This window comes from Quercus robur, chromosome 4, assembly GCF_932294415.1.
Source record: "Quercus robur chromosome 4, dhQueRobu3.1, whole genome shotgun sequence".
Lineage (NCBI taxonomy): Eukaryota > Viridiplantae > Streptophyta > Magnoliopsida > Fagales > Fagaceae > Quercus > Quercus robur.
This window is the reverse complement of record NC_065537.1, coordinates 50,264,198-50,277,681: the sequence shown is the minus strand read 5'-3', so window position 1 is coordinate 50,277,681 and position 13,484 is coordinate 50,264,198. Positions and strand designations below refer to the sequence as shown.

The following is a 13,484-nucleotide window of genomic DNA, read 5'->3' as shown; positions in this document are numbered from 1 at the left end:
CTAATACGAAAACAAAATCAAACAAGAAGGATTTAAATTTTGAGGGCCAAAAGTGAACTTTAGTTTTAGTTTTGTTAATATATCAGGTTAAATGTATACTAGGAAGAAAGAAATTAAAAACTATTGCTACAAAACTCTATAAGTAAAAGAGAGTGATTTGCAAAATTTTAAACTTTTAATAAAGAATTAAATTTTGTTTTCTTAAAAATTTCACAGAGAACACTAATAAAATAGGGAAGGGTGAGGAACATTAATTTTTTTTTTTTTTTTTTGACTTGTATTTGTTTGTAAAATTGTTGTTACTTTTGGACGAACACTGTATATACTATACACCCAGAAGATCAAAATGTAGTCTCAATATTTACAGTAATAAAATAGTTTATGGAACAGAATTTGGGGGTTTTATCGATTTAATTGAAGTGAAATATATCCATTAGATTTTGTAAGTGTCCGGTCGTAGTTTTGACTCGAGTCAAGACAATCAGCTACTTTGGCAGCTAGCTTCTAACGTTTCACAGTATAGCCTCTTTCGTTTGTATGTAACTATGTATATGCCTTTGTTTATTTTTTGGTTTTTATTTATTTATTTATTTTTGAGAAGGATAATCAAATAAATTTTCTATGTTTCTAGTTGATCAGCATGTAACATTTTCTAATGATTTGTAAAAAGTATTGGAAAATTCCGACCCGATGTAATTGATTTTATTTATAAAAAAAAACAATTACCACCAAAGCACAAACTAGTAAACATGTATGGTTAAGTTTATTTTCTAGATCCTATAAAAAAAAGGGTTTATTTTCTAGTTTATAATAGTATTTTTCAAGCTAAATAAACTAAACGCACATGTTATACATGTTAACGGTAGGAACACATGAATTAGAGTATAAGGTTTGTCATATTATACATTCTCTGAAAATTCTTTCATTTAATCTTTTAATTAGTGTCATGTGTCACTTTAAAAAAAAAAGAGATATATATATATATATATATACACTAATATTCATTTAACTTTTCATTTAAGCAAATGTTTGAATGAATTGATTTATTTAGCACAGTAGATGTCCTGTGAGATCAATGTGTAGGACATCTTAAAGGTACAACTAGAAGTTTCACTATTGACATACATAAAGTTCGTTTGGGAATAGCTTATTTAGCTGAAATTGAAATTTTTTTATTGAGAGTACTGTAGATAAAGTTAAAAAGTAGCTAAAATAGTACAGTGAGACCTATGAATAGTATCAAAAAGTGCAATGAGGTTCATGAATAGTACCAAAAATAAGCTGAATAGTAGCAAAAATAAGCTAAATAGTTAAAAAAAGTTGGCTTTTTAAGCTAATGACAAACACAACCATAGACTCAACAATTTAGGCTCATAGTGCATTTATATTTGTTTATGCACAACAGTTTAAAGTCTCAATTTTTGTTTATGCACAATTATATATTTTTTTGTCAATTTTAAACAAACAAATAAATATAGCCAATATAATCAGTTTTCAAAACAAAAAAGCTCATCCAAAAATACGCATTAAAAAAAGTATATAAATGCCTGAATAGTAAATATATATACCATAGTGCCTCTTCTTAGTTTTCTAGAACAACACCAGCGGCCAACACTAAATTAGGATTCACGTGTGTTTCTATATGCATGTACTATTTAAGCCGGCTGGCTGTCAGTCCTAATGGTAGAGAGGGTGGCTGGTTGTCAGTCCTAATGGTAGTGGGGTGTTGTTTGGCTGGCCTAAGGATAGAGGGTGGCTGCATCACTTTGGATAATTAATTCCATGCGTACTCTTTCAACTTTGTCCAAACTCTTTAATACCCATTTCAGTCAGTGACATGCTCTTACTCCTCACCATCTTCTCCTACATATACCATGTCCAAACTACCACCAAGCCACACATTCTTTCACACCCATCATCTCCAAATTTAGCTTAAAACTATCTGAGTTGTTATTCAAGATTCACATGTTCATGAGCTCATACAGACTTTTTTGAACTTCTTCACACACTATTTTTAAGTACTCTTTTGAATTTCTATGGCAAAATAAGTTTTGTAGTGCATTAAAGTAAGAAAGTGCTAAGTATAGTATTACACGTACACTAGGGAATAGTCAGGTGCTCGAAAAGTTAAAAAAGAGAGTATTGTATTACATTATGGCAGCTGCTTTGGCTGGAGATGAACTTGTAAGGTCCATGAGCAGCAAGAGGATGAGTTTCCGGTCATCCAGCAGCAAGAGAAGCTGGGCCTCATCGAGCTTGCGTGAGGCTTGGACAGGACAAACTGATGTGTTTCAGAAGAGTGGGAGGGAAGATGATGAAGAGGAGCTGATGTGGGCGGCATTAGAGCGGCTTCCAACGTATGATAGGTTGAGGAAAGGAATGCTGAAGCAGGTTTTGGATAATGGGAGAGTTGGTTATCAAGAGGTTGATGTTACCAATCTTGGAGTGCATGACAAGAAGCATCTCATCGAGAGTATACTTAAGGTTGTTGAAGAAGATAATGAGAAGCTGTTTCGTAGACTAAGGGCCAGGACTGATAGGTAGACCCTTTTCTAAGAGTAGGGTATAGTTTTGGTTACATAATGTTTTAGTATGTGCCTTTTCTTCTTCTTCTTCTTCTTTTAATTGGTTGAATCGAAGTTCCATTATTAATTTTGATTTTAAGCTTCTAATGATCTTTAATCATTTGCTTTTAGGGTGGGAATTGACATTCCAAAGATTGAAGTCAGGTTTGAGCATTTATCAATCGAAGGAGATGCATATGTTGGAGCCAGGGCACTCCCAACTCTGCTGAACTCATACTTGAATTCAATTGAGGTGTTTTTGTCTCCTATAGTTTGGTATTTTTTTAGTCAAACGGGGATTACACAACAAAGTTTTATATTTTCCATGATCCAATTTTGCTTCTTCTCCCGTCTCTATATAATTTTTATCTTGGAAGATTATGGAATGTTGTAGGGTAGTCAAGGTTTTAAAGGCTCTAGTATATATTTCTTGAAATTTGAGAAGAAATACTACTTCTCTCTCTCTCTCTCTAACTTACTTTTAAATGGGAATTAATTTCTAAGACTGATTTCATATCCAAAATGACAAAACATATATCTGTTTTTTCTTTTTCAAATTTTGAGTATATCCGAATGAAAATTCAAGTTGATTTTCTTTTTGAAATTTTCATGTACAAATTGACGGTGAGAGTTTGAGATTGTGACATATGAATCAAACAATATCTGTAATAAATTCAGTTCAGTTGTCAATGCATCAAAGAGAAGGTATTTTTTGTTTTTGTTTTTTTTTTTATCAGAAACTTAGATAACTTTCATTGGACCGAAACTTGATACAAATTTGATACATCTTTGAGCACTTGGTCAACTAAAATGGGCGGAGTATCTTCCACCCATATTTTATAATCCTCTACTGATTTGGCCATTCTAGCCATCATGTGAGCTGCAACATTTCCTTTCCTATTCACGTGTGCTGCAGACCAGACCTTAAAACAGCTAAGGTTTAGTAAGGACCCTTCAATCACTTTCTGGATGGACCACGGACATGTCACAGGATTTTGCAAGGCCGAGATTACCACTTGGGCGTCACTTTCAACCATAATCTCCCTCAATCCCAGGCTAGCTGAATGCCTTCCTGCACCGCCAAGGCCTCTGTTTCCAATGCCTTCAACGGCAGCCCAACCCGTTTGCTCATAGCTCCCATCAACAGTCCCCTATCATTCCTTATAACCACCCCCACCCCGCAACATTCAGCCTCCTTAAAAACTGCCCCATCCACATTTATTTTATACCAACCGCATCTAGGAGGAGACCATTGGGAATTGGTGGATTTAGGAAGTTTACCACTGCTGTGAAGTTCCTGCCTAACTTCCTTCCTATTCTCAGCTATTTCTTTAGCGATTCTACCTGCATCCTTGTGCTTCCCCCTGTGCCTAACAGCATTTCTGTGGTTCCAAATACTCCATGCCGTGACTGCAAAAAGGTCCCAATCAGTGTTAGGTTTCCTTTCCCTCACTTCCCATATTATTTCAAGGAACTCCTGTGGCTGGTTGAGCACTGCTGGTAGCTTTAGTCTTGAATCAACCCAAACCTCAGCGGCAAGTTTGCACCCCCACAAAGTATGCCCTGAAGATTCACTCATCCCACATAGGTCATAGTGATCCTCAATATTAATTCCCCTGGCTCTCAGTTGTTGCTTTGTCGGGAGGATGTTCTTGCAAGCTCTCCATATGAATTGTTTAATTTTGTTGGGGCACTTTAGGTTCCAAATTAGCTTCCAAAGGGTTCTCATCCTTGAGTTATCCGAGGCACCACCTGCATCCACCTTATGACTCTGTTCCTTCAAGCATTTTTGGGCAACCTTGTACGCACTCTTCACTGAAAATCTCCCATTGGTACTCCACGCCCATATTAATGAGTTGTTTAGGAACCGTGGGCTGATGGATATCCCAAGTATTGTCTCTGCTTCATGTGGGAGGAAAGAGCTTCTTACTTTGTCAACATCCCATGACCTTGACTCTCGATCCAGCAGCCAAGAGACTTTGTTTGATTCTACTGGGATACACGGGCTGACCACCTTAAAGGAATCCGGAGTAGGCAACCACCTATCCTTCCAAATATCCTACCTAACATAGCCTCTTTAAAAGGCCTATCCGCAAAGTACCTTGCCTTGAATACCCTGTGCACAAGGGAAGTAGGATTTTGCTGGATTCTCCAACCTTGTTTTGCAAGGAGAGCGAGATTGAACGCTCTTAAGTCTCTGAAGCCAATGCCCTTCTCTTCTTTCGGTATGCAAAGCTTTTCCCATGTAATCCACGCCATTTTTCTCTCCTTGTCTTTCTGCCCCCACCAAAAGTTGCTCATCATGGCATTTAACTCTTTACAAAGTGAGTCCAGCAATTTGAAGTAGCTCATCGTGTACGTGGGAGTGGCTTAGGCTACGGCTTTGATTAAAATCTCTCTTTTGGCATTTGAGAGCAATTTCCTTTTCCAACCCGCTATTTTCTTGCCTACTTGGTCTTTAATGCGATTAAAGGCCTTTCTTTTCCCCTTCCCTACGAGCAGAGGTAACCCAAGGTATCTTTCATGGTGTTGGATGATTTGAGCCCCAAAAATCTGCTTTACTTGTTCTTGGACCTCTCTCTTAGTGTTCTTGCTGAAAAATAAGGATGTTTTATCCTTGTTTAGTTTCTGTCCAGACTTGGCTTCATAGTCCTCTAGTACTTGAAGGATTCTTCTACCCTCTTCCACCAATGCTCTATAGAAAACAATACTGTCATCCGCGAAGAAAAGGTGGGAGATCCGAGGCGCCCCCCTACTAACTGAAATACCCCGTATCTTTCCTTGTTCTTCCTCCTTTCTCAACATGGCAGAAAGTCCCTCAGCACACAACAAGAACAAATAAGGAGATATTGGGTCTCCTTGTCTAAGCCCTAGTGTTGGAATGATGTTGCCTTTCACCTCCCCATTAATTAACACGGAATAGGAGACTGTACTAATACATATCATCACCAGTGAAATCCATCTCTTGTTAAACCCTAATCTTCGCGTAATCACTTCCAAGTACCGTCATTCTACCCTATTGTATGCTTTGCTCATATAAAGCTTTAGAGCCATCAAAGCCTCCTTGCCTTTTCTTCTCCCATTAATACAGTGCATTGTTTCAAAAGCCACAAGCACATTGTCAATTATTTGCCTCTCTGGAACAAAAGCACTTTGAGATTCATTAAACACTTATGCAAGAATTCTCTTCAATCAGTTAGCGAGCACTTTGGACATAATCTTGTAGCTCACATTGCACAAACTAATAGGATGGAATTCGGTAATTGTCAGTTAATAGGACATTGCACAAGCACATTGTCAGTTATTTGCCTCTCTGGAACAAAAGCACTTTGAGATTCATTAAACACTTATGCAAGAATTCTCTTCAATCAGTTAGCGAGCACTTTGGACATAATCTTGTAGCTCACATTGCACAAACTAATAGGATGGAATTCGGTAATTTTTGGGGGGACTTGACTTTTGGAATGAGACAAATAAAGGTTTCATTAAGTCCAATTGGCATCACACCAGAATTAAGGTATTTAATTGTTGTTGTCAATACGTGTTCAATTGTTGCCGTCAATGCATCATAGCAGAAATGTTGCTTCGATTTATTTTACAGCTTGGTATATGTACTGACAATGGTTTGGTTTTTAATTTGTTGTGATAAATAGGCGGTTCTTGGGTTAATCAAGCTTTTGCCATCGAAGAAAAGGGTTGTCAAGATTCTACGTGACGTGAGTGGAATAGTGAAGCCATCAAGGTATTGAATTATTGCAAAACTTACCATGTAGTTTGTGTCCCCTGACTTATTGTTGAAACTTGAAACTTGAAACAATATGTTGTAGAAAAACCTTTTAATGAATTAGAATTAACCATATAGTTTTTCTTCTCATGTGCAGTGTCAAGGCTATTTTATTGAGCTTTTGAATTTCTTGTATGTACCTTGTTGATTAATTTGGTGGTGTTTCTCCAGAATGACACTGCTTCTGGGACCTCCAGGATCAGGGAAAACAACATTGCTGCAGGCACTTGCTGGGAAGAGGGACAAGGATCTCAGGGTGTGTCATTTTCTCCTCCCTATAACTAGGACAATGTCTGCTAAACATTTTAAGATCTTGCATTATTCAAACTATAATATAATCTTTTTAATTTTTTTTGTTTCCTATTTGGATAGAGCAATGAGCAGGTAATGCTGGAAATTTTAGTATATAAAAAGTTCATGAAGTCTGGTTTGCTAATTCGTTACATCAGTTTTCCAAGACACATTCCTCAAATTGTTTCTTAATTTATGAAAAAAATTTAGTTTTTCAAGCTATTTCACAATAAATTCCAAAAGTAATTGTTGAATTCTGAGTACTTCTAGTAATGATTACTCTTATATTATGAAGTCCTAACTTCGTCATTAACAACTTACATGAACAGATATCAGGGAGAGTCAGTTACTGTGGTCATGAGTTATCAGAATTTGTTCCTCAGAGAACATGCGCATACATTAGCCAACATGATCTTCATCAAGGGGAAATGACAGTCAGAGAGACATTGGACTTTTCAGGACGTTGTTTGGGAGTTGGAACAAGGTATGACCTGCTGACAGAATTGTCAAGACGAGAAAAAGAAGTTGGAATAAAACCAGATCCTGAGATAGATGCATTCATGAAAGCCACAGCAATGGCAGGCCAAGAAACAAGTCTTGTTACAGATTATGTTCTCAAGGTATGTTGGTAACCACCCTTTTAATTCTCAGAAAATTTTCTTTTCTAACTTTTCAAAGTATGTACAACAGATTCTTGAATTGGACATCTGTGCTGACATTATTGTGGGTAATGAAATGAGAAGAGGCATATCTGGTGGACAAAAGAAGCGTGTTACTATAGGTATGTATGTAAAACATAGAATAAAAGAGGACTACATATAAAATTTAAGTGTCAGTGTATTTTTTTTTAATTTTTTTCCAGTTTTTGGATTTAACAAAATGTCGAATTGGAATGATTATACCGAGTGCAGGAGAAATGTTGGTTGGACCAGCAAAGGCTCTTTTTATGGATGAAATATCAAATGGTCTAGACAGTTCAACCACTTTCCAGATAGTCAAGTTCATGAGGCAGATGGTTCATATAATGGATGTGACAATGATAATTTCTCTTCTGCAACCTGCGCCTGAAACCTTTGATCTTTTTGATGACATTATTTTACTTTCAGAAGGCCAGATTGTCTACCAAGGTCCGTGTGAGAACGTACTTGAATTTTTTGAAGATGTTGGCTTTAAGTGCCCAGAGAGGAAAGGAGTTGCAGACTTTTTGCAAGAGGTTACTTCCAAAAAGGATCAGGTGCAGTATTGGTGCAAAAAGAATGAACCTTACCGATATACTAGTGTTCCTGAGTTTGTAGATCACTTTCATAATTTTCACATTGGCCAGCAACTTTATGATGAGCTTGGAATTCCATATGATAGGTCTAAAGCTCATTGTGCTGCATTAGTAAAAGAGAAGTATGGAATTTCTAATCGGGAACTCTTGAAGGTTTGCTTTGCAAGAGAGTGGCTATTGATGAAGCGCAACTCTTTTATATACATATTCAAGACAACCCAGATTACCATAATGTCAATTATTGCCATGACAGTGTTCTTTAGAACCGAAATGAAGCACGGTCAATTAGAAGATGGAGGGAAATATTATGGTGCAATGTTCTTCAGTCTCACTAATGTCATGTTCAATGGAGTGTCAGAACTTGGATTGACTGTTGTTAGGCTTCCTGTATTTTTTAAGCAGCGGGATTTCTTGTTCCATCCAGCATGGGCTTTCGGCTTACCAATTTGGCTCCTCAGGATTCCTCTCTCATTGATGGAGTCAGGAGTATGGATCTGCCTAACATATTACACTATTGGGTTTGCTCCTTCTGCTAGTAGGTATGTGCTTGCACATATATTCTTCCAGAATGAATAAACTTCACGCGTATATAATTTCTTGTTATGTACAATTATTTTCCATCCATGAGCTATGTGAATATATAATTTATGTTTTATTAACATATCTTGAAAATTCTATTAGGTTTTTCCGCCAATTATTGGCATTCTTCAGCATCCATCAGATGGGCCTATCTCTGTTCCGGTTTATTGCAGTACTGGGAAGAGTTCAAGTTGTGGCAAATACGCTTGGTACCTTTACATTGTTATTGGTTTTTGTCCTTGGTGGGTTCATTGTTGCCAAAGGTTAGCAGTTTATGTTTATGTTGATCAGTTTTCAATAAATCTTTAGTGTTCAAGTCTCAACTAAAATGATTCTGTACAAATATATGTTGAGAGATGCTCGTCTCTTCATGCAATGCTATAATAATTGAAATAGTGAAAACCTCCTTCTCCTTGTCTAGATGACATTGCACCATGGATGATATGGGGCTACTACATTTCTCCCATGATGTATGGACAGAATGCCATAGCCATCAATGAATTTCTTGACAAAAGATGGAGTGCAGTAAGATCTCCAAGAAAACTTGTAAACAATCATTCTGTTCCTTTATAATTATCTTCAATTAATTATCTTCACTTTTTCTTTGTTACAGCCCAATCCGTACCCACTTATTCCTGAACCCACCGTCGGAAAGGTTCTTCTCAAGGCCAGGGGCATGTTTGTGGAAGACTACTGGTATTGGATTTGTGTTGGGGCACTCCTTGGGTTTTCTGTTCTTTTTAACATCTGTTTTATCATAGCACTCACATTTCTAAATCGTAAGCAATCATTTACCACACTAATCTCCAGTTCAGTTACTGCAATAAGATTTTAGAGCTGACATTACTTTGAAAATCAAACGCAGCTTTAGGTGATTCTAAATCCGTTATTGTTGAGGAGGATGACAATAAAAAAAGTGGAAAGCAGTCCTCTAATGGACAGCTTCAGATGAGAGGCATAGAAATGAGTACATCTTCAACCGCTCCGTTGTTTCAAGGTTCCATAACTTGCAGTTCTATTTCATTAAGAGATCATCTACATAGTTGCTTTAAGGAAAATAAATGGTTCCTGCTGTTAATGATTGTAACATGTGAATGAGTACAGGTACTGATATGGCAATGAAGAACACTCCAGACAACTCAATTAGTAGTGGTGCAGAGAATGCACCTACTAGAAGAGGAATGGTTCTGCCATTCCAGCCCTTGTCACTTGCATTTAATCATGTAAATTACCACGTCGATATGCCAGCTGTAAGTATCTTTTCCCATTTCTCTCTTCCCCTCTTGGAGAATTGCCTTATGGTAGGGCAAGAAAAAGTGAAAAAATAAAAGCTGATTCAATAAAATAGTTGAATAAAAGGTTTATTTACCCAATAGACTGATCATTTAGAGCCTTTTTTTTTTGTTGTTGATAATATGATAGTTACAATAGGGGTGGGGGATTTGAATTTCCAGCTGAGTTACAAAACTCTTGACAATCATTTACAACTTTTAATAATTTTTCCTAGAGTGCATCATAAGTGGACTGCTAGATTTCCAACATTCTATTTGTCATGACTGAGGGACCATTAATTTTATGATAATGATATCCTGAATGTCTAGAAGATGCTCGTTAAAATAAGATGTCAAGATATTTTGAATACTGCATAAGATTGAACAACTCTGTATTGGGTGTTTTCCTAATTAGGCTCATAATAATATGTGTCACATCAAGCTAACATCTTAATATTTGGAAAAATTCAAAAGTTTGAACCTTTTAGTTTTTGAAATCTAGATTCTGAACATTGTTTCATCAGGAAATGAAGGGCCAAGGGATCGAAGAAAGTCGTCTCCAACTTTTACGAGATGTTAGTGGCGCTTTCAGGCCTGGTATTCTAACAGCATTGGTTGGCGTAAGTGGTGCTGGAAAAACCACATTGATGGATGTGCTAGCAGGAAGAAAAACTAGTGGGTACATTGAAGGAAGTATCAGCATATCCGGTTACCCCAAGAACCAAGCAACTTTTGCTCGGGTTAGCGGTTATTGTGAACAGAATGATATCCATTCACCCAATGTTACCGTCTATGAATCTCTTGTGTACTCTGCCTGGTTGCGTCTTGCCAAGGAAGTTAAGCAGGAAACTCGAAAGGCATGTTTCTTTGTCCAAAATCTAATCGTTTTATCTCCAAACATGTCATTTCCGTGACTGTATGAGCTTATTCTATTTTATCTCTCAATTCAATAGGTGGTTTTTACTGTTTGGTTCAGTCCACAATATCTAGCTAAGGAAAAAAAAAAAAAAAAAAACTAACTTGTGCCTCAGTCCACAATATTCTAGTTTCATAAGTTAATTAGCCCAAATAATTAGATAACATCATATTTTGGGCTGTACCCATATATCTACAGGTCATATGGGTAGAAAACTACTTCACAAAATCTTTTTTATTCATACAACTTGGAGCCATTTACATGATTCATTTTTTTTTTTTTTTTTCCATTTAGGCATAGTTCAATTTATTTATTCTAATTTCAGCTTTCAATATTTTGGTGTCTTAAGACAAGAAAAAAGTTGGAGTTTCTTAACCTTTCCAAACTTTGTTTCTTGACATGAATGATTTTCTATTAATAGTAAATATGTAACTCATAATATGTAACTTCCAATTGTCCAATTACCATGCATGTCTAGCAACCAAAAGTTTTACAAATGGTGTTACTTACCACAGCTTTCATTTTTTGTGCAACAGATGTTTGTTGAGGAAATCATGGACTTGGTTGAGCTAAATTCATTGAGGAATTCCTTAGTTGGTGTTCCAGGAGTAGATGGTCTGTCAACTGAACAGAGAAAGAGACTCACAATAGCTGTAGAATTGGTTGCTAATCCCTCCATCATCTTCATGGATGAGCCAACATCAGGCCTTGACGCTAGAGCTGCAGCAATTGTAATGCGTACAGTGAGAAACACAGTGGATACAGGGAGAACTGTTGTCTGCACAATTCACCAGCCAAGCATAGACATTTTTGAAGCTTTCGATGAGGTATATAGGATATATCAATATAAACATTTTGTGTTTGACTGACTGTCTTATAATCACATAACACTTCTAAATTAAATATCAAATTGCCCACAGCTACTGTTGATGAAGAGGGGTGGACAAGTCATTTATGCTGGACCCCTCGGTCACCATTCTCAAAAGCTTGTAGATTACTTTGAGGTGAATAGCACTATTCTCAATGCTTTGAGAACCAACATTTTATAGCATTAACTTTTTAAAGTTTTTATCACAAGCTAATATCTATAGCCACTGCAGAGGCTATCAATGCAGCAACTCTTAGGAATTTTACTCACAAACTAATATATGACAATTTCAGGCTATCCCATATGTTCCTAAGATCAAAGATGGATATAATCCTGCAACATGGATGCTAGAAATTAGTTCTCCTGCAGTTGAGGCTCAACTCGATGTGGATTTTGTAGAAATTTATGCCAATTCTGAACTGTACAAGTAAGAAGTACATTAGAAATTCTCAGAAAATTCCAGCTTCTTTTTTCCTCTTACAATTTTCAATTTTATTTTCAGATGTACTAAGTTTTTCTATATTGATTTCTTGTACAGGAGGAATCAAGAACTCATCAAAGAGCTGAGCACGCCATCACTAGGATTGAAGGACCTTTACTTCCCCACCAAATATTCCCAATCCTCTGTAATTCAATGTAAAGCTTGCTTTTGGAAGCAATATTGGTCTTATTGGAGGAACCCACGATACAATGCCATCCGGTTATTCATAACGATAGTCATCGGTGTTCTATTTGGGCTAATTTTCTGGAACAAAGGAGATAAGACGTAAGTCTTAAAATTCTTATTTTCATATCTTAAATTGGACTAATATCAAAGAACTACCAGGGTATGGTAATTAACCCATAGGGTATGATTGATTTTAAACAAGAATTACTTATATTACCTGATTTTAAGCATGCACTGAAAAAGATTATGATCCAAGGAAGTTATTAACTAGATCTTCACTCGTCATTTTGTAGAATTCTGCATAGTTACAGAAGCATAAAAAAGGGACAATTAACCCCTTAGTCATACAATGGATGGACTCCACAATTAAGTGCACCATTTCTGTGCTACTTCATTGATGAATATATCTGAAGCTAATTGCAAAGTATCATGTTAACAGACATAAAAATCATACCATTGACCTTTTAGAGTCTTAAAATAAATGGTCCAACAATTAAGTATACTATTTCTGTCATTCTGTGCTTGTTTAATGATGAAACTATCATGTTAACAGGCGCAAGGAACAAGACCTGCGGAATCTACTGGGGGCTATGTTTGCTTCTGCTCTTTTTCTTGGAAGCACCAACACAGCTGCAGTGCTGCCTGTTGTGTCAATTGAAAGAACAGTCTTCTACCGTGAAAGAGCAGCAGGAATGTATTCAGCTTTGCCTTATGCTTTTGCTCAGGTAAAGGAAGATTAAAACCAATTTATCACCTCAGAGGAATTATTTTTAATTTTATACACCAACTAATTAATGAAACAACAACAACAACAACAACAACAAACAAAGTTTTAGTCCCAAAATTTTGGGGTCAGCTTTGGATCCTAAACATATTAATTAATGAATGAAAAATGAATTTAATACTCTGATTTGCAGCAGAAATAATTGGCATTTTTATTTGATGCCCTGCAGGTGGCAGTGGAGATAATTTATGTAGCTATCCAAACTTTTGTCTACACTCTTATCCTTTACTCAATGATTGGATTCCATTGGCGACTTGAAAAGTTCTTGTGGTTTTACTTCTTTATCTTGATGTGCTTTATATACTACACATTGTATGGGATGATGGTAGTGGCTCTTACTCCTAGCTACCAAATTGCCGCCATTTTTATGTCCTTCTTCCTAAACATCTGGAACCTGTTCTCTGGTTTTCTCATCATGAGGCCGGTAAGTAATACCTAAACAATTACACAAAATATAGTATGATATATCCACGTAATGAGTATAGTA

General features: G+C 36.5%; 2 protein-coding genes across 5 annotated transcripts in view; one reads left to right on the top strand and one right to left on the bottom strand.

Annotated features, from left to right (window-relative positions):
* The window catches only part of LOC126722846 (copper transport protein ATX1-like), an 80,874-nt gene that overhangs the window by 42,205 nt on the left and 25,185 nt on the right, over window positions 1–13,484 (bottom strand). The window lies entirely within an intron of this gene.
* LOC126722841 (pleiotropic drug resistance protein 2-like) overlaps window positions 1–13,484 on the top strand; it is a 42,094-nt gene that overhangs the window by 27,599 nt on the left and 1,011 nt on the right. The window contains exons 1-19 of one of the 4 annotated variants that reach the window (XM_050425981.1): window positions 1,846–2,540; window positions 2,697–2,817; window positions 6,218–6,306; window positions 6,520–6,604; window positions 6,969–7,259; window positions 7,330–7,420; window positions 7,551–8,451; window positions 8,594–8,754; window positions 8,913–9,016; window positions 9,105–9,270; window positions 9,357–9,488; window positions 9,596–9,741; window positions 10,287–10,619; window positions 11,215–11,505; window positions 11,599–11,682; window positions 11,840–11,973; window positions 12,085–12,312; window positions 12,767–12,938; window positions 13,167–13,421. In XM_050425981.1, the coding sequence (XP_050281938.1) occupies window positions 2,155–2,540; window positions 2,697–2,817; window positions 6,218–6,306; window positions 6,520–6,604; window positions 6,969–7,259; window positions 7,330–7,420; window positions 7,551–8,451; window positions 8,594–8,754; window positions 8,913–9,016; window positions 9,105–9,270; window positions 9,357–9,488; window positions 9,596–9,741; window positions 10,287–10,619; window positions 11,215–11,505; window positions 11,599–11,682; window positions 11,840–11,973; window positions 12,085–12,312; window positions 12,767–12,938; window positions 13,167–13,421 (4,170 nt within the window). In that variant the 5' untranslated portion in view covers window positions 1,846–2,154. Of the gene's footprint in view, window positions 1–1,845; window positions 2,541–2,696; window positions 2,818–3,000; window positions 3,270–5,855; window positions 6,082–6,217; window positions 6,307–6,519; window positions 6,605–6,968; window positions 7,260–7,329; window positions 7,421–7,550; window positions 8,452–8,593; window positions 8,755–8,912; window positions 9,017–9,104; window positions 9,271–9,356; window positions 9,489–9,595; window positions 9,742–10,286; window positions 10,620–11,214; window positions 11,506–11,598; window positions 11,683–11,839; window positions 11,974–12,084; window positions 12,313–12,766; window positions 12,939–13,166; window positions 13,422–13,484 lie in introns of those variants that run through there. The other 3 variants (XM_050425983.1, XM_050425982.1, XM_050425984.1) reach the window with 3 other exon arrangements.